Source organism: Gracilinanus agilis, chromosome 4 (genome assembly GCF_016433145.1).
Source record: "Gracilinanus agilis isolate LMUSP501 chromosome 4, AgileGrace, whole genome shotgun sequence".
NCBI classification, from domain to species: domain Eukaryota; kingdom Metazoa; phylum Chordata; class Mammalia; order Didelphimorphia; family Didelphidae; genus Gracilinanus; species Gracilinanus agilis.
In genome coordinates, this window is record NC_058133.1 from 360,688,380 (window position 1) to 360,707,449 (window position 19,070).

At 37.7% G+C, this 19,070-nt stretch overlaps 1 protein-coding gene across 1 annotated transcript in view; it reads left to right on the top strand.

Moving 5' to 3' along the window:
* The first annotated feature begins 765 nt into the window (after nucleotides 1-765).
* The window catches only part of CDC40 (cell division cycle 40), a 64,697-nt gene continuing 46,392 nt past the window's right edge, over nucleotides 766-19,070 (top strand). The window contains exons 1-2 of the mRNA XM_044676697.1: nucleotides 766-954; nucleotides 10,698-10,784. Coding sequence (XP_044532632.1) covers nucleotides 766-954; nucleotides 10,698-10,784 — 276 coding nt within the window. The remainder of the gene's footprint in view (nucleotides 955-10,697; nucleotides 10,785-19,070) is intronic.

The window sequence follows — 19,070 nt, forward strand, 5'->3', positions numbered from 1 at the left end:
CCCCCTAACTAGAGCGCGCGGAGCTCCACAAATGGGAGAGAGAAATGGGAGCGTGAAATAGGGGGATATCAACGCTCCCTCTCCTTTCCCTCTCCAAGTTCCCTTCCCTAACTTCTCGCTAGAAGAGTTATCCCCTGGTGGGGGCTGGAATGAAACGACTCTCCATTTCCTTCCCTGGCTCGGGTACGCGGTTGTATCTTTTGACGACGTTGGAAACCCAACCCCCAACACACCCCACTAGCCTGAAAGCCGCGCTTCCCCACCCCCTTTTCCAGAGATTGTGTGGTATAACCCAATCCTCGGTTTGGGGGAGGGGGCCAGAAAGAACTGAGGATGGGCTAGGGAATAAGGTAAGTCAATAGCCAATTGAATGAAACCAGCCACTGAGGGGCGGAGTCAAAAATTTCCCATGAAAAACTACATCTCCCATGGTGCTTTGTTTGCTCTACGCCCCGTTGCGAAACCGTATTTAGCTCTCCAGTCGGAATTGTAGTCTTTTCATTAAGCCGGTAAGGTCCTGGAAGATATGAAAAGAAAAAAGGTTCTTTTTTTCCTTTTTCTCTCATTAAGTGATTATGCTCCATACCCTTGTATTTTATAAACGGAGCAAAAATTAAATAAGCAGTAATATAAAACTCCTGGAACTCGTTTAGATTCGGACTTCAAGGAGGTTTAAGGGTGACCATAGGTTTTCAGGACCTTTCTGATCGCGACTCTTTCTTCCGCCGAGGCCTGAGCTCCTCTGGGAGAGTCGGATCCGCAGTCATGTCGGCTGCCATCGCCGCTCTAGCAGCTTCCTATGGCTCGGGCTCGGGCTCTGAGTCTGACTCCGACAATGAGACTGGCCGCTGTTCTTTACCTGCTGCTGACTCTCTTATCCACCTGACAAAAGCGCCTTCGGCCAAGCTCTCTCTGGTGGGAACCGTGGACGCGGCACCCGAGGTGGCGGTTAAGGTGAGCGTTTTCTCGGGGTTCACAAGCGCCGGTGGGAGTGAGGAGGCGTCGGGGAGTCGGGGTGTAGTGGCAAGAATTGTTAGCTAGGCCCGGGGTCCTCTGGGCGCGGGGGCGTGGGAGGGGCGGCTCTGGGGACTTCCCTGGGGCATTGGTGTCTACTCGTTCGAATGTGAACTTGAGGGCAAGGACTGTGCTTTTTGCCTTTGGGCTGAGCTCTCGGCCCGGAGTCTCGGGACCGAGGAAGCACTTGGTCTATGCTTGGTGATTGAGCATTGTGGACTGACTGGCTCACCTCGGACAGAAAGGGGGCCTCCTGGGCATCGATGCCCCGAGATTTGAGAACCAGCCCCCGCAAAGTCTTTCGCGTCCGGTGACCCCCTAGCCTCCGACCTCTTCACCAGGTCAACCTTGTCTCCAGAACCATATGTAAACTGCCTTCTTCGGCAGTTAAAGCCCTTCACGACCTGGCCCCAGGTTTTGTTTTTTTTTTTACGTTGTTCACAAACTATATTCTCCATCCCTTCTTTTCTTCCCTCTTCTTTTTACCTCTTTTTTCCTACTTATCTCCCCCTTCTTTCTTCCCTTATCCTTCTCTCTTCGTTTCCCCAACTTTCTTCCCTCTTCCCCACTCTCTCCACCTCTTCTGCTCTCCTCACTGCCTCCCTCTTTCTCTGTTCCCTTTCCCATATCTATTTTTTTCCTTCTTCTCCCACTTCTCTTCTCCCACCCATCTCCCTCTCTGTCTTCTTCCTCTCTCCTCCTTTCTCACCTCTCTCCCTTCCCCTACTTCCCTCTCCCTTCTTTCCCTTCTCTCCCTCTTTTATCCCTCTCTCCTCTTTCCTGTCCCCCTCTTCTCTTCCTTTCTTTCTTCGTCCCTCTTTTTTCTTCCTTCCTTTTCTTCCTCCTCACTTTCCCCTTCACTTCTTTTTTTTTCCCTTCTTGTTTACCTTTATCTAACTCTTTCTCCCCTTCCCTCAGCTATCAAAATGATTTTCCTAAAGCACAGATCCAACCAGTCCTTACTCATTAAATTCCAGTGACTCCCTATCATCTCCAGGATCAAATACAAAATACTCTGGCATTCAAAGCCCTTCATAATCCAACCTCCTCCTACCTTTCTAGTCTTATATTTTATTCCTATCAATTCTCTAAAAGCCATTGACACTGGCCTCCTTACTATTCCTCACAGAGGGCAATTGTTAGTGAATTAAACTAGAAGGAAACTTTGGGAGCACTTTAAAAGAAATAAAAGTTTGTCACTGGTTCATTTCAAAAAATGTTTAGAAAGCATTCACTCTGTTCAGAGTTTTGCTGGTTCTTTGGACTAATTTAACTTCAAAATAAAAGGCTTTCTTTTTTCTTAATACAGATGTTTCACTACCAGCCCACTTAACCAGCTATGATATAAGGTTACAGATTTGACTGGCAGTGCAATTAAAATAGGAGAGAAGGAAATGAGAGGAAAAATAGTTAAATAGTCAAAAGAGAATGTATCTGTAAGGAGAGATTTTTTGAGGTGGAATTGATTGATGATGTTGGTTTAATGGTCCCTCATGCTAAGGAATAGACACTTAATAGCTGTGACTCAGGGTGCCCATCTGTAAAATGGGGGGAATAATACTCCATAGCAGTCTCATTGGGATACTCTAAAGAAAAGCTTTTTTTTTTTAAACCATCTAAGGCCTATGGAAATGTAAGTAAAGTCGGTACAAATTGGTGGAGTGTGCAACTCAACCAGTTGTATGTACAGGATGTTTACAAATCAGGTATTCATAACTTAGGGCACATCATACTATTTTACTTGTTGTATAGCACATTTGAATTCTGTATTTCCTTTAAAAGAAAATTGGAAAGAAATCGGCTTAATTAATTCACATGTGATTTTTGAGGCATTTTTTTAAAACCCTTACCTTCTGCCTTGGAAATACTATGTATTGTTTCCAAGGCAGAAGAGTGGTAAAAGCTAGGCAATGGGGGCTAAGTGACTTGCCTAAGGCCACACCACTGTGAAGTGTCTAAGGCCAGATTTGAAACTAGGACTTCCCATCTCTAAGCCTGGCTCTCAATCCACAACGCTACCCAACTGCCCCTGTTTTGCAGCATTTTAGACTAAGGGTTCTTAGCCTGGGAGCTGACTTGTTTTATAAAAAATATTTTGTTGGCTATTTCAACACAGTTTGTTTCTTTTGTATTCTTATATATTTAAAAATCAATCAATAAACAATTATGAAGCACCTACCATGTGCTTCAGCATATTTCCAAAGGAGTCTATGAAACAAAAAAAAGGTTAGGAATTTCTATTTTAGATTTAGAATCCTAGAATTTAAAAGGATTTAATTAAAACTCTTTCATTTTACTAATAAGGAAAGTAAGGCCCAGAAAGTTTATATAGCTTGTAAGGGGAAAATGCTGGAATTATAATTTAGGTATCCTGACACTTAGTTAATGTCCCTTTCACTATACCATACTGCCTTTCTGCATCATAAAGCAAGGGTTTGAAAGTCCTTTTGTGGAAGCTAGGTGTAGTGGGTAGACCTATCTCAGACACTTAAGCTTTGTGACCCTGGGGAAGTCATTTAGCCTTTCTATTCCTCATTTTCCTCATCTGAAAAATTAGGATAATATATTACCTACCTCCCAAGGTTATTAGGAGGTTAAAATGAGATAACATTTGTAAAGTACTTGATGCACCTTTAAACTGCTATTTAATTGAACTATTATCAGATAATATTAGAATGATATTTTAATGCATGAAATATATAGGAACATATCCAAAGAAGTAGATGTATGTGTGTATGTATATATACATATACAAAGGCAACCATTTATATTGAAGTAAAGATATAAATATTTTTTACCCATCTAAATTCATGAACCCATTGAAGCCTGACCATCAACTCCAGATTAAGAATCCCTATTCCGGGCCAATTAAGTAGCATAGAGTTAAGAGGACCTGGATTCAAATGTGACCTCAGACTCTTCCTAGCAACCTCACCCTAGGCAAATCACTTAATCTCATTTGCTTGTCCTTCTGTCTTAGAGTTGTTACCAAGACTGAAAGTTAGGATTTAAGAGTATGGTTAATTTTAAGTTTGTAGATAATAAGTTGTTTGTGAACTCCAAATGGTTTTGACTTAGTTAATAGAGTGAATACTTAATAATAATAATAATTAAAATTTATATAGCACTTTAGCACTTTATGCCAGGTGCTGTGTGCTTTACAAATATTATTTCATTTGATCCTCACAACAACCCAGGGATATAGGTGCTATTATTATATGCATTTTATAGATGAAGATATTGAGACAACAAAGGTTAAATGACTTGCCCAGGGTCATGTAGCTAGTAAATTTTAGAGGCTTACTTAAAATTATGGACTAACAACTTATTATTTCTCCAGATACATTTTGTCAAAGGAGAAAAAAAATAGCAATCCTTTTTGAACAAAGTTATATTTTTTTTTCCTTGGAAAATTACTATTGTATCACTGTAGCAACCCATGTATTTAAAGGGACTACAAGCTAATTGTGAAACATTACTAGGAGGCATGAAATAATCAAAGCAGAAATTATCAAATGTGGATTGGGACAAAAGTGGTGAGGGAGGGCATCCTTGAAATTCTTCTAGGGATCTGCAAGGTAAAAAATTTGCATAATATACTAAAATGTTTTCATGTTTAATATGGTAAATATCAACAGATAAAACTCACATAAAAGCTCTTTAGATTTCTCAGTAATTTATAAGAGGATAAAGGGTTCCTGAGATCAAAAAGTTTGAGAACTAGTGAATTAGAGAATAGATCAGTTCACTATACAATTAATACTAAAACATATGACAGACTGTGATATTCCAAAGAAGAGATTATTGTGGGCTGGATTAATCGTGGAAGGAATGGGTAAGTTTTGAAGAAGTATTCCAGATGAAGAGATCACAAGTGAAGATATAGAAGTAGAAATGCACATGATCCTTGCAAAGGGCAACAAAACCAACTAAGTTATTTCAATAGAATGAACCAAATGGCAGGGAGTTAAGGAGAGACAGTAGATGTAAACTGTCTTTTTAGAAAGGTTAATGGTGAAAAAAGAGAAAAATAGGAAAGTCATAAGGGAGCAACAATCTAGTTCTACACATTTGAAGGGGAAAGCCAGTAAAGAAAGGCTAAAGGAAGAAAGTATATGTGGGAGCAAAGTTTATCCGAAGTTGAAAGAAACAGTGCTTTGATTAACTTTAGAGAAGATAACCAAGAAACACACACCTGAAACTGAAGGAAATGAAGAGAGACATGAGCAAGTTGGGGTGGCATTTCTTTCCCTTGTTGGTAGTGAGAATGGGAGGATGGAATAGAAGTTCAGAGAATAATGAGTTCCAGAATAACTTTTGTAGGTCTTGTATTTAATAAGAGACAAAAGTGATTTTCTGAAATGCTAGGTTAGAATTACATGGCATGAATTTACAAACGGGTATAAGTGTGCTTTGTTTCTTGACTTGCATTCATGTTTGTTGAGGATCTACCATATGTACAGGAAGCATTGTGCTAGTTATTGGCAGCCAAAAGGGAGATTTGAAGAATAAGATACATTCTCTGTCCTAGCTGAGTTTAACCAAGTAATTGTTTAGTAAGGGAATTAAGGCCTGTACATAAATGACTATAATGCAAGCTTTCACATGAAGCCACAATAAAAAAGAGACACAGAGAACTATGGTCATTCTGAAAAAGGAAAGATTGTTTTTTGACCAGAAGGTTCAGAGAAAACTCCATGTAGGAGATAGTATTTAAGGTGGATGTCAAGGAATTAGGTGGAAGTGTAGAGGGCATTCTTGAGAATAGTGCAAATAAAAGCCCTCAAACAGGATTTATTTTGACTGGGGGAGAAGTCTGCATAAGATAGAATAGGAATCACTGAATTAAGTGGAGTTGTTTACACTTTTGGTGATTAGATTTGAGAATGTGCAAGGTAGATTTAATCTCATTATCCCAATAGCAAAGTTTTGTACTCTAAAAGCATAGTTGTTATACTATAGGGGTGGTCCAAGATTGAGATTTAGGGAAGTGAACAAGGAACCAGACAAAAATAAACCTTCTAAAGAGCACACTTTAGAAGTTGTTTGCTAGAAACCATAATTTCATAATATGCTAGAAAGGAAGATGCTAACTATCTTGTGATTTTATGTATTGTATGTTTTGTATAGATAATGACCTTCCTATTTGGTCAGAATTATGTCTTCTAATAGGAAAATATGGAAGAATTTATCAGAAGCAGATAGGACACTTGAGGTATACTCATCTGTGTTTGAACAATTATTGTGGTTTTAAATGAACATTTTTTGGCAAGGAATAAACTGGTACAATGCCTTTTACACCCCAAATGGTTTCCCCACAGCAAAACATTCCTGTGTTGTTTTTTTATTATTAATCTAAGATCTGAAATAGTAAACATTTCCTTTTATGTAGATTTGGTTTAAATGATTCCATGGCACTTGTTCTCAGAATTAATTTTGTGGTTTAAAAGGGAGAGAGAGTCAACTCAGCACCTAGGGACTTATTTAGTTTATAGATTATGTAGTCATTCTTCCCCTTCCTGAATTTTAACTCTTTCAGCAATTGTTGTCACCTTTGCCAGAGTTGAGGAAAGAAATGAAGATTGCTTAAAAAAAAAATCCTTTTAAAAAAAACCCATACTTTCTTAGTATCAGTTCTAAGACAGAAGACTGACAAAGAACTAGGCATTTGGGGTACGTGACTAGCCCAGGGTCACATAGCTGGGAAAATAAATAACCACTTTTTAAAAGAACTCAACTAGTTTCTTGAAAGAAGACTACTATGCAGGATCCAGAAAGTACATATTATCATCCCCATTGATCTGTCTATTATTCATAACAGAAGTAGCTGCTGTATACTTATTCTGCCTTTCAGCCCTGCCCACAGAATTCATCCATCTAACCCTCTATTTTTCAGATGGGGAAATAAAAGACTCAAAATTGACACTTAAAAAATTCAACATAGATTTCCTTTAAATAAACTATTTCCCAGAAAATTCTTATTTTTTCAGTTTACCAAAAGTTGGTTTGTACATAGCTTTTTCCAAATAAACATTGCATTATAGTTAGGTATATTGATAGTGCAGAGTGTGGAAATGAATTTTTTTTTTAAATTGAAATGAATGACAAGACATAATATTTATGCAGCATCCTCTGACAAATTCTAGGTATTCTAGGACAGTAAAAAGATAGAATTGCAAATGCTTTGTGAAGAATAGCAAGAAATCAGTGTTACTAGATTGTAGAAAATGCAGAGGGAAATAAAAAGTGTCAAAAGGCTAGGAAGGTAGAAACTGGCCAGATTATGAAGGGCTTTAAAAGTGAAAAAAGATTTTATATTTGATCCTGGAGTAATAGGGAGCAAGTGAAGTTTATTCAATAGATGAATAACATCTTCAGACCTATATTTTATGAAAATCACTGGCAACTGAGTAGAGAATGGATGGGATTTAGAGAGAGAGTTGAGGTAGGAACACTGAGCAGAAAGCTTTTGCAGTAGTTCAAGCATAAAGAGAAGGAGGCTCTTACCAGAGTAGTTATGAGTAGCCACAAAATTGCCAATAGATTGGGTGGAGGGGAGATTAAGGATGACACCTACTTTGAGAATCTTGGTTGACTGGGAGGATGGATGGTACTATGGTACTTCCCACAATAGTAATAGGGAACTTGGAAAGAGAAGGAGATTGGGGGGGATAATAAATTCAGTTTGGGATACTGTAAGTTTAAGAGGTCTAGGAAACACCTAGTTCAAGACATCTGGGAGGCAATTGGGCAGATAGCATCTGAAGTCATTTGTTCCATTATAGGTGACACAGATTAGTATGGACTCTAATAAGCTAAAGAATTGTCAGAGGAGGGTCAGTTAGGATGGTGAATGTTCTTCAGGCATATGAGGATTGGTTGAAGAGCTGGGGGATATTTTGCTGGAGAAGTGAAGGAAGGAACTATCCACTTATTAAAAGCCTAGAGTGGACCAGGCATTGTACTAAGCACTTGATATACTAATACTTTAAAAAGTAAAAATAAAAGAGTCATTGTCCTTAAGGAGATTATATTCTGAATAGGGGAAGGGAGGGAGAAGCTGGAAAGGAGGAGGAGAATTTGTTGGGGAAGTGGGAATTCCTGAATTCTTTTGGGGAAGGAGGTTTTAACAGTTTAGAACAAGATTCATATATCTTACCCATATTCAGTCTTTTATAGCTAGCAAATCAGGCGATATAAGTACCATATTTTATAACATAATAAATAACTTATGGATTTGGGATTAGGGGCACTAGGGATGTAGCTATATTTAGAAGTTGTTTTTGGAGATGTATTTATTATGCTGAGAATGTCTTTAGCAGTTGCTTTATTTGGGTAAATATCTCTTAAGTGCCCTGTATTAAGTTCTCTCCATTGACTCAGCCAAAGAGGAAAGTTGAGAACTTTACTCACACAACCTATTAATAATTCGAACATACCTGATAAATACGTGAAGAGCAGAGGTGTGAATTCCCTTCCTTGTGAACTCCTTCATAAGAATATTCCCAAAAGCTGATTTTTCCATTCTCTTGATTCATCAGGTATTTATACTCTGTAGCACACATCTTCAAAGTTGATTATATATTTCCTTGCTCTAGTTTTTTTTTTATACCTGTATATATAAAATATGTATATGTCTTACCTACCTAGTCAAGTTCATAACCCTAGAAGACATAAACCCTGCCTGCTTTTCCTTAGGTACATGAAAAGTTTTGTTCATTTAAAGGAGTCTAATTCTATCAGTTTAGAAGTAGAACATTAGATGGTTTCAGGGTTGAGTTTTTCTACCTGAATTGACTTCACATCCCTAAAAGGAAGAATCAAAGCATATTAAATTAATTTAAACCATAGACAGTGTTAATTTGTGTGGATATTTTATACTTGCAAGAGAAAAAAATAAGATTTATTTTGAAAGAGAAAAAATATGCCAGATTTTGTTGGCCATTTTAACCTTCAAAAACCACTACTCTTATTTTTATTAATCATAGGGGACTGGAAACAAGTCATGTTTTATAAAATAGCTGTAGTAATTATAGAACTGAAGAAAAGATTGTACAATTTTATTTTTATTTTTTAAGTTGTGAATTTAACAGACATTAGCAAATGTGAACATTTCCACATACAGAGAACAGAAAAAGAGGGTTGTAGGCGAAAAAATATATATATACTTATATAAAATTTAACATGCTATATGCCAACATTGCCCTTCTCTGAGTTTTCTTCTCAAATTCCTTCTAAGCAGTAAATAGATATTATATATAATATATTCCAAATTTTAATGTTACCCTAATGCTTTTTTTAAAAACATTTAATATTTGTTTTTAACATGGTTACATGATTCATGCTCCTACTTTCCCCTTCACCACCCCCCTCTACGCCCCCCCCCACCCATGCCGACACCCATTTCCACTGGTTTTATCATGTGTCATTGATCAAGACCTATTTCCAAATTGTTGATAGTTGCATTGGTGTGGTAGTTTTGAGTCTACATCCCCAATCATGTCCGCCTCAACCCATGCGTTCAAGCAGTTGTTTTTCTTATATGTTTCCTCTCCTGCAGTCCTTCCTCTGAATGTGGGTGGTGTTCTTTACCATAAATCCCTCAGAGCTGTCCTGGGTCATTGTATTGCTGCTGGAACAGAAATCCATTACATTCAATTTTACCATAGTATATCAGTCTCTGTGTACAATGTTCTTCTGGCTCTGCTCCTCTCACTCTGCATCAGTTCCTGGAGGTCTTTCCAGTTCACCTGGAACTCCTCCAGTTTATTATTCCTTTGAGCACAATATACCAGCATATACCACAATTTGTTCAGCCATTCCCCAATTGAAGAGCATACCCTCCTTTTCCAGTTTTTTGCCACCACAAAAAGCGCAGCTATAAATATTTTTGTGCAAGTCTGTTTATCTATGATCTCTTTGGGGTACAATCCCAGCAATGGTATGGCTGGATCAAAGGGCAGGCATTTTTTATAGCCCTTTGAGCATAGTTCCAAATTGCCATCCAGAATGGTTGGATCAGTTCAACTCCACCAGCAATGCATTAATGTCCCAATTTTGCCACATCCCCCCCAGCATTCATTACTCTCTCCTTCTTTCATTTCAGCCAATCTGCTAGGTGTGAGGTGATACCTCAGAGTTGTTTTGATTTGCATTTCTCTAATTATTAGAGATTTGGAACACTTTCTCCTGTGCTTATTGATAGTTTTGATTTCTTTACCTGAAAATTGCCTATTCATGTCTCTTGCCCATTTATTAATTGGGGAATGGCTTGATTTTTTTATACAATTGCTTTAACTCCTTGTATATTTGAGTAATTAGACCCCTGTCAGAGTTTTTTGTTATAAAGATTTTTTCCCAATTTGTTGTTTCCCTTCTGATTTTGACTACATTGTTTTTGTTTGTACCCTAATGCTTTTTTAAAATTTTTATTTAAAAATTTGGTTTTTTCCTTTTTTTAAACCATTACTTTCTATGTTAGAATCAATACTGAGTTTTGGTTTCAAGTCAGAAGAGTGGAGGCCTTGCACTCTAACCACTAAGCAACCTAGCTGCCCCTTGATGCTCTTTTTCCAAAAAATCACTATCCTATCCATCCACTAGATAAAAACCACAACTTATACAAGTGAAAGTAATATAGTAGTTGCCAGATATTTAAAGTTCATGTGTTTGGTTTATTTTAGGAAGATGTAGAGACTGGAGTACACCTGGACCCAGCCATTAAGGAAGTCCAATACAATCCTTCTTATGATACCATGTTTGCTCCTGAGGTAAGAACAAAGTATATTTAAAGATGTTGGTTTCAGGTTCTATATTTGAAAAAATCTAAAAACCTGCTTTCTTCACATTTAGATGATATATTTGTTTGAAAATGTTTAAAAGTTTGTCAGTGATAGTCTGATCAAATTTTTTCCCAGTGTATATTTACATTTAAATGAATAGGTTATGATTTTCATTGTTGGAAGGAATGTTTGTATATATGAGATCACAGATTTGTTCAAGAAAAAAGGAAATGGAATAAAGTAGACAAATTTCCTTTCCATAAGAGAAGAAAATACCTTTGTCTATAGGAAGTTCCCATTGTATTTATTGTAAAATTAAAGAGTCTTTAGATGCTTTGATGATCACTTTTCATTAGGAGCAGTTAAGTAACAATGAATAGAGTGGGCTAGGCCTGGGGTCTGGAGGACCTGGATTCAAATTTGACCTCAGACACTTCCTGTCTCTGACTGTGGACAAATCACTTAACTCCACTTGCCTAGTCCTTGCCACTCTTCTCTCTTAGAATTAATACTAAGATAGAAGGTAACGATTTAAAAAAAAGAAAGAACCCTTTCTGTTCCTACCCCATAACCTCTTCCCTAATATCTTCATTGACAAGAGGCTCCAAAAAAGTAGCATTTATGTTACCTTCTTTCTTAATATTCTACCTGGTAAGTTACACTTCCCGTGTGACCTTAGTGCAGTATGTAGGATATTTTTAGATGTTATGGCTACATCACAGTCCACTACTATTCCCTAAACCGGCACTGATTTATGGGGGTTGAACTTCATTCACAGAATTAGAGATTTAGAACTCTCACAGACCTTTGGAAGCCATCTAGTCCAATCCCTTTCATTTTGCAGTTAAGGAAACCAAGTCTAATATAGATGAAATGGCTTGCCCAAAGCCATACCAGAGGTAAGTAGCAGATACAGCATTCAAACCCCAGTTTTCTGACTTCCAGCTCCAGAATTTTTTATATTGTACCATACTGCATTACACTTACCCCTAGTGGTCACTTTAGTTCTTAAGCAAATCTGTTGCCCCTCAAGACAAAATCGGTCCATATTTATTTGCCCTATTGTTTCCTTTAGTGATTTAGCCAATATTGACTAAGTTACTGACCATGGTCTACAGGGCTGACTCAGTTCAAAATCTTGAGGTATTAGGACCAATTATGTAAATCAAGCAAATGAAAACAAAGAACCTCCAACAGTAATTATAGTTTACATTAGGATTGCCTGGGAATACTGCTGCCAAACTGGAGACTTAAGCAAAAGAGAAAGGAAAAAGAAAGGGAAAAGAAAATGTAAAAGGAAGTATATCAGAAACATATGGTAGAAAGAGAGCTCAATTAAGAATCCAAAGGACTAAGTTTGCTTCCTGGGTCTCTTATTCTTTTTTCAAGCTTTCCCTCTCTAGTCCTTAGCATTCTCGTTAGTAAAATGAGGGGGTTAGATCTAACAAATGATATCTTTCAGATAAAAGTCTCTTAATTTCAATGAGTTTAAAATAATCTGGGGACTTAAAAATCACTAGTCTTTTATTATTTCTCTAGGTTTACTTTTGGTATTATCAGAGTAAATCTTCAGGGTCCCCAAGTTACACTTTGTATTAAATGCATTGTTTTGAAACATAGGCTTTGTTAATGTTATCCTCTCAACAATGATGTTGAATGATGAAGAAGGAATTGTTTTAATATACTCCTATGGTCTTTAGGTTGTATTTTTAATTAAGTATTTAGTTTTATGTATTGTTGTGGTTCCAATACAGAATAAACTTACCTGGTTATTATTATGCTGAGAGAGAGGCCAAATAAATGATATAAAATGAGTAAACATATAAGAATCAAGTAAAAGTAATATTCCATTTAGAGGCATTTGCTTGAAAAAAGCCCAGGATAGTAGAAATTGAAAGCTGGAAGAAATCTTCCAAATAAACTAGTCCCACCCCACTTTTCTTTTTTAATTTGGAGTTTAAGTCTTTAAGGAAAAAACAGTGCTTGGACTGAAACAAGGAAGTCATTGTAGCTAGGGAGAATACTGTGACAGAAAACAAGAATAATTCATTAGAATCTCTTTCTTCATATCTTTTCCAGAAGAATCTTTCTAATGTATAGGTCTAGTTGTATTTGTCCTCTACTTAGAAGTCTTTAGTGACTTTCCTTTTGCATATGGAATGTGAAATCCAGACTCTTTAGCATGACTTTCAAAGTTCCATAATCAAATTCCAACATACCTTTACTTAGTTTTTGTTCCTCTCCTTTATGCTTTCGAGCTCAAGTCAGCAAACTACCACACTCATTTTGGCTCTTTCAAAACAGTTCTTTAACTTGGCACTGTGATAGCCCTTTTTGCTGATCTCTATTCAATCAAATCATTTGCTATTTCCTATTTCATTCTGCTCTTTCTTGCTTCCATGCCTTAAAACATACTGTCTCCCATACCTGGAAAGCTTCCACCTCTAGTTCCCTATCCTCTGCCTTCTAAAATCTTTCTCTTCAAGGCCAAGCTAAAACCTTTCCTTTTTCATAAAATCTTACCTGATTTTGCCCCACCACCAGCATCTATAAATGATCGCTCCTTTTTAGGATCTCTTCTACCACTCTATTTGTACCTTTCCTGTGCATTTATTACAATTTATATTATGATTTTGTGTACATATTATCTTTCACCCTCCTGAATATATAAGTTCCTTGACAACAGAATGTGTCTTTATTTCATCTTATCACTAATGCTTAATCCTAGTCATTGCATGTGTCTTTCTTAATTGAATTGAAAAGGAGATGTTCACTTAAGTATAGCAAAAGTACCTTGAAGCCACAGGTGAGGATCATTGTTATATCATCTTGGTGCTAAAACAAGTTTTATTTTCCATCTTTAAGTATTAAATAGACTTAGAACTATTTAGTTTTCCTAAGCACTAGGGAAATTAAATATAGTTAAAATTTGTGATATAAGAAAAAATGGAAATAGTGTTTTCAGCAATGCTGCTAAGTGGGTATACAAAGAACTCCTTTTCATACTATGGGAAGGCACTATGTTATTATTCCATCAGCTTGCCAAACCACAGATTCCTTTATAAGCTTAGGAGCAGTTTGCAGATATAGTGAGGATAGATTTCCATGTGATTTACATTGTCACTTTCAAATTGAAGGGTGCCTCTAAAATTCATTAAGTTGTTGAAAAAAGAGAAAGATGGATTTATTTACATTACATTTAAAATGCATTACTGAAACATTTCATTTATGAATACTGTTTTGTTTTAGGTTGTGTTAATCACTGCAGATAACTGAAACATTAAATTCTAATAATAGCAGTTGTTACAGAAACTTCATACCCCATTCCTACCTTGAGATAATAAAATGAAAAAAAGAAAAATGATCTCTTGAAAGGATTACTTTTTATGTCAGTTAACACATGGTAATTGGTAAAAAAAAAAAAATTACCTGGATATCTATCCAAAACTTAGTTGCATGGGTATCTATCCATTATTTTAATATTTCATTTAATTATTTTAGAAACTAGGTTTTTTTTAACTTTTCAACTAGTGTTTGTGATTTTAAAAAAAGTATGGGGGATGTGTATTTAAAGGACAGTGAAAGTCTTGAACTCTGTTTTTGAAGGGAGTAATATAGAATAAGACTAGAAAGGTTATAAAAGCCAGATTGTGGAAGACCTTAGTGCCATGCTGAGGGCTTTATGTTTTTATCTTGGAGGCATCAAGGAGCCACTGAATGTTTTTTGAGCATTGCTTTAAGAAAGACTCTTTTGACCTCTGTGTGGAGGATGGACTGGAGAGGGGTTAAAATGGAAGCTAGGAGATCAATAGAACAGTGATTGCAAATCTTTTAGAGATAAAGAGCTGGGCCCTGCCCCCCACTCCCACCCCCAGACCTTGTGCTGTGCCTCTCCCCCAACCACATACTGGGTATGCCCTGATTCCCAGGGTAGGGAGAAAGTGTTTCCATTGGGCTGTTGGGTGGAGGGGTGGGTGAAATGAAAAAAAAATATCAGGCACCATGGAGAGGGGGAAGGGAGCATTTCAGCCTGAGTCCCTCTGCCTCTCTAGTAACAAATCTGGAAGTGGGGGATGGGCAGGAAGGGTGGCTGAGTGCCCACAGAGAGCACTCTGCATGCCATATTTGGCACCCGTGCCATTGGTTCACCATCACTGCAATAGAAACTATTAAAATACTCCAATTGAGAAGTGATGAGAGACTGAAGTAGGATGATGTCAATGTGAATGGAACAAAGTTAATATGTGCAAGAGATATTTTGGGAGTGTATAGCTGTGGAGTTTTGAACCAGGGTAGGGTAATAACTGGAAAGATGTTCTGCTAAACTGAGAGAACTCCAATGACTGGCAGATTGGTAGGGACTGAGGAGGGGATCAGGGTGAGATAATCAGTTCTGTTTGGAATGTGCTAAGTTTTAGAAGCCTGTAAATCATCCATATGGAGACATTTAATAGGCAGTATGGCCATGTACAAGGGAGGGGGTGAGGATGTAAAGATGTGGAGCAAGAGAGATATAAGAACTAAAGATAAATTGCTTGTGTTTTTCTGGTAAAGCAGGACACAAGATCATTTGCTCACAGAAAAGGGATCAGGGGTGGTATTGTAGACAAGAAAAAAGATTTGAAAAAGCTACTGAGAAGGATTGCCAATTAAGGAAGAATAAAAGTAGCAAGAAGGACCTACCTTAGATTAGGTCATATAAATTTGTAGTGGTCCTAGGCAGCAGAATTTCTTTACTTTCTCCAAAGGCATTCAGCTGCACAGAAGTGATACTGTATATGTAAAGGAGACTGATCCAGGAATGAAAGTACTGGCTGGTCTGTGATAAAGGAATGTGTATAGTTGAATTGCTTGACTACAGTCCAGACCAAAGGGAGGAAACTGAAGCCAGAATAAGGTAATGAATGAGAATTTCTTTTGAGAACTGCTTACCCGTATTCTTTGATCATTGATCTATTGTGGAATAGCCATATTCGAATCAGTTCCTTATATATCTTTAGCAGAGAAATGTGATGCAAAGATTTACTCTCAATTTTACTGTTTCTAATTTTAATAAATGATTGTTTGTATAAAAACTTTTCAATTTTATGCAAAAAGATTTATCCATTTTATTTTCTCTGCTCATTTCTATCCTTTTCTGGTCAGTCATGAGCTCTTCTCCTATCCATAGTTTCAAATGGTGTTTTTGTTTTTTCTCCTCTAATTTGTTTATTTTTAAGAACTTTGCCTTTTGCTTTAGAATCATGCAAGTATCAATTCCAAGGCAGAAGATCAGTAAGGGTTAGGCAATTGAAGTTGTGACTTGCCCAGGGCCGCCACACAACTACAAAGTAAGTACCTGGGTTCAGATTTGAACCCAGGACCTCCCATCTCTAGGCCTTATACTCAATCCATTGAGCCACCTAGCTGCCCCTTTTAATTTGTTTATGATAACACATATCTAGATCATGTATACATTTGGATCAACATGCGACATTAGCCTTAGCCTAATTTCTGCCAAACTGCTTTCCTAGTAGCTTTTGTGGAATAAACACTGTTAAAAAAAATTTTTTTTAACATGTTGCAGTTAGAAAAATACTTTAATTACCAATAATGGTCAAGAAAAGATCATATTACTTTGATGTTAACTTATATCCTAAAAGTGAAGGTCAAAAAAACAGAGCTGGAAAGGATGTTAAAGATCTTGTCCAATCCTCATTTTACAGATAAAAAGGTGGAGGCCAAGGAAGATTAGGTGACTTTCTGGGAATTAAACAGCTTTTAAGTATCAGGTTCAAAACTAAAACCCTGGTATGTATACTGATTCTCTCAGTAGCATTTCCAATATAGGTTGCTGATTTTTTGGTTTTATTCTCTCAAATTAAAATAATTGGGAATTAGAAAAAGTTCTTTCCCAAGACCTCAAGAAAATTATGCTTTTCTGTTACATTATACTCCTTGGAATCAGAAGGTCTGGAGTTGAATCGCTTACAGTCTCTAAAATGGAAATAATTATACTCACACTACCTCACTTAACAAGGTAGTTAGGAAAGAAGTACTTTGTGTCCTTATCTCCTCATTTGTTAGTGCCTCCCAGGCCTCATCATTGTTTATTTTTGTATATGTCTTAGACTCATTCATTTATGAACATCATGTTGTTCCTCAGTAAAATGTAAACTCCCTAAGCACAGAGAGAGAGACTGTCTTACTTTTGTTTTGGTATCACTAACTTAGCATAGTGCCCAGTACTTAAACACATCATTTATTGAGTGCCTCCCAGATATTGTACTGTACAATGGAGGTACAGACATGTAAATCTTTGTCTCGGGGAGATTTCTTTTGGGAGAGACAATACGTACATTTAAGTATATACAATGTAATGGGGGTTTGAGAGTGGTTCATACAGTGGGAAGAGAGGGAGTCTTCAATGGCCTTATGTAACAAGGTTGTGTTTGAGATAAAACTTGAAAGGATAGAAAGGTACGCAGACTTTAGTAAGTGCTTGTTGGATTACTGACTGAAAAGGCTATATAAGAATGGAAATTTTTTTTCCGGGTTAAAATGGTGGCAGATTAAGAAGCAGCTCTTAACCTCTCCTGACCGAAACACACAAAACTCCTCAAGGGGACATAAAAACAAGTCCAGACGAACGGAGGAACCCCCACAACAGGGCACAGCGTGGAAGGTACATGGAATCGAGGCATTTCCATGCTATAAAGGGGTGAAACAGCCCTCACGAAATCTCAGGCTGAGCAACCACCCCACCCCCACCCCCTCCACACACATCTATAGCTACAAAGCCAGCTAAAAAGAAATAGAGCAAGTTTGGGGCACCCATCGAGTCATTGGCAGCTCCGGGACCAGTTCCCGAGAGCAGCAAGACTTAGGACCCCATTAAGCCAAAAAACGCACGCGAAATCTGAGCACGGGAGCAGGACGCTGGGCGCAGAGCACAGGCACTGAGGAGGCGTGGGTGGAGGCAGACACAGCCAGGAACTAAAGCCTAAGTGGGGAACCAGTGTGGACGGGTATACGACTGTGGAAGCAGCACCCCGAGACTTGTAAAGAAACCTCCAGCAGAGGATCAAGCAAGGGGGCCCACCAGGGGACTTGACCTTGGAAAAAACCAGAACTCAGACCTCAGGAGCCAATAGATCGCGGACAGACATTGAGCGCGAGGATAAATCTGAGAAGCTGCTGGGCTAATGATGGCTACTCAGTCTCAGGAAGTTCAGAAGAGAAAGAATAATAACAAGAAAAAGAAGTCTTTAACACTCGACAGCTTTTACACAGAGAAAATCCAGACAACCGAGCAAACAGAGGAGGAGAACAAACAAGCATCCAGACCCTCCTCAAATAAGGAAAACTCCTCACAAGCTATGGAAGAGTTCAAAACTGAGATTTTGAGGAAAATGGAAGAGATCCGGCAAGAAAATAACAGTTTAAAAGGTAGAATCTTGCAACTGGAAAGTGAGGCTCAGAAACCAAATGAACTGATAAGCAAATTGAACACCAGAAATGACCAGATTGAAAAGGAATACCAGAAGATTATGGCCGAAAACCAGAAGATTATGGCCGAAAACCGAAAGATTATAGCTGAAAATCAATCCCTAAAGGCTAGAATTGAGCAAGTAGAAACTAATGATCTCTCAAGACAACAAGAACAAATAAAACAAAGCCAAAAGACTGAAAAAATAGAAGGAAACATGAAATATCTCAATGAGAGAGTGACAGACCAAGAAAACCGGTCTAGAAGAGAAAATTTGAGAATAATCGGTCTTCCAGAATAACCAGAAATTAATAGAAACCTGGACACCATACTAACAGAAATAATTCAGCAAAATTGCCCTGAAGTCCTACAACAAGAGGGCAATATAGACATTGAAAGGATTCATAGAACACCTGTGGCATTCGATCAAGAAAGGAAAACACCAAGAAATATCATTGCAAAATTCAAGAGTTTCCAAGCAAAAGAAAAAATCTTACAAGAAGCCAGAAAGAAACAATTCAAATATCAAGGAGCACCAATCAGGATCACACAGGATCTGGCAGCCTCCACGCTAAAAGACCGCAAGGCTTGGAATACGATATTCAGAAAGGCAAGAGAGCTGGGCCTGCAACCACGGATCAACTACCCATCAAAATTGACTATATATTTCCAGGGGAAAGTATGGGCATTCAACAAAATTGAAGAATTCCAGGTATTTGCACAGAAAAGACCAGGGCTAAATGGAAAGTTTGATATCCAACCACAAAAATCGAGAGAAACCTGAAAAGGTAAATAAGATACAGAGG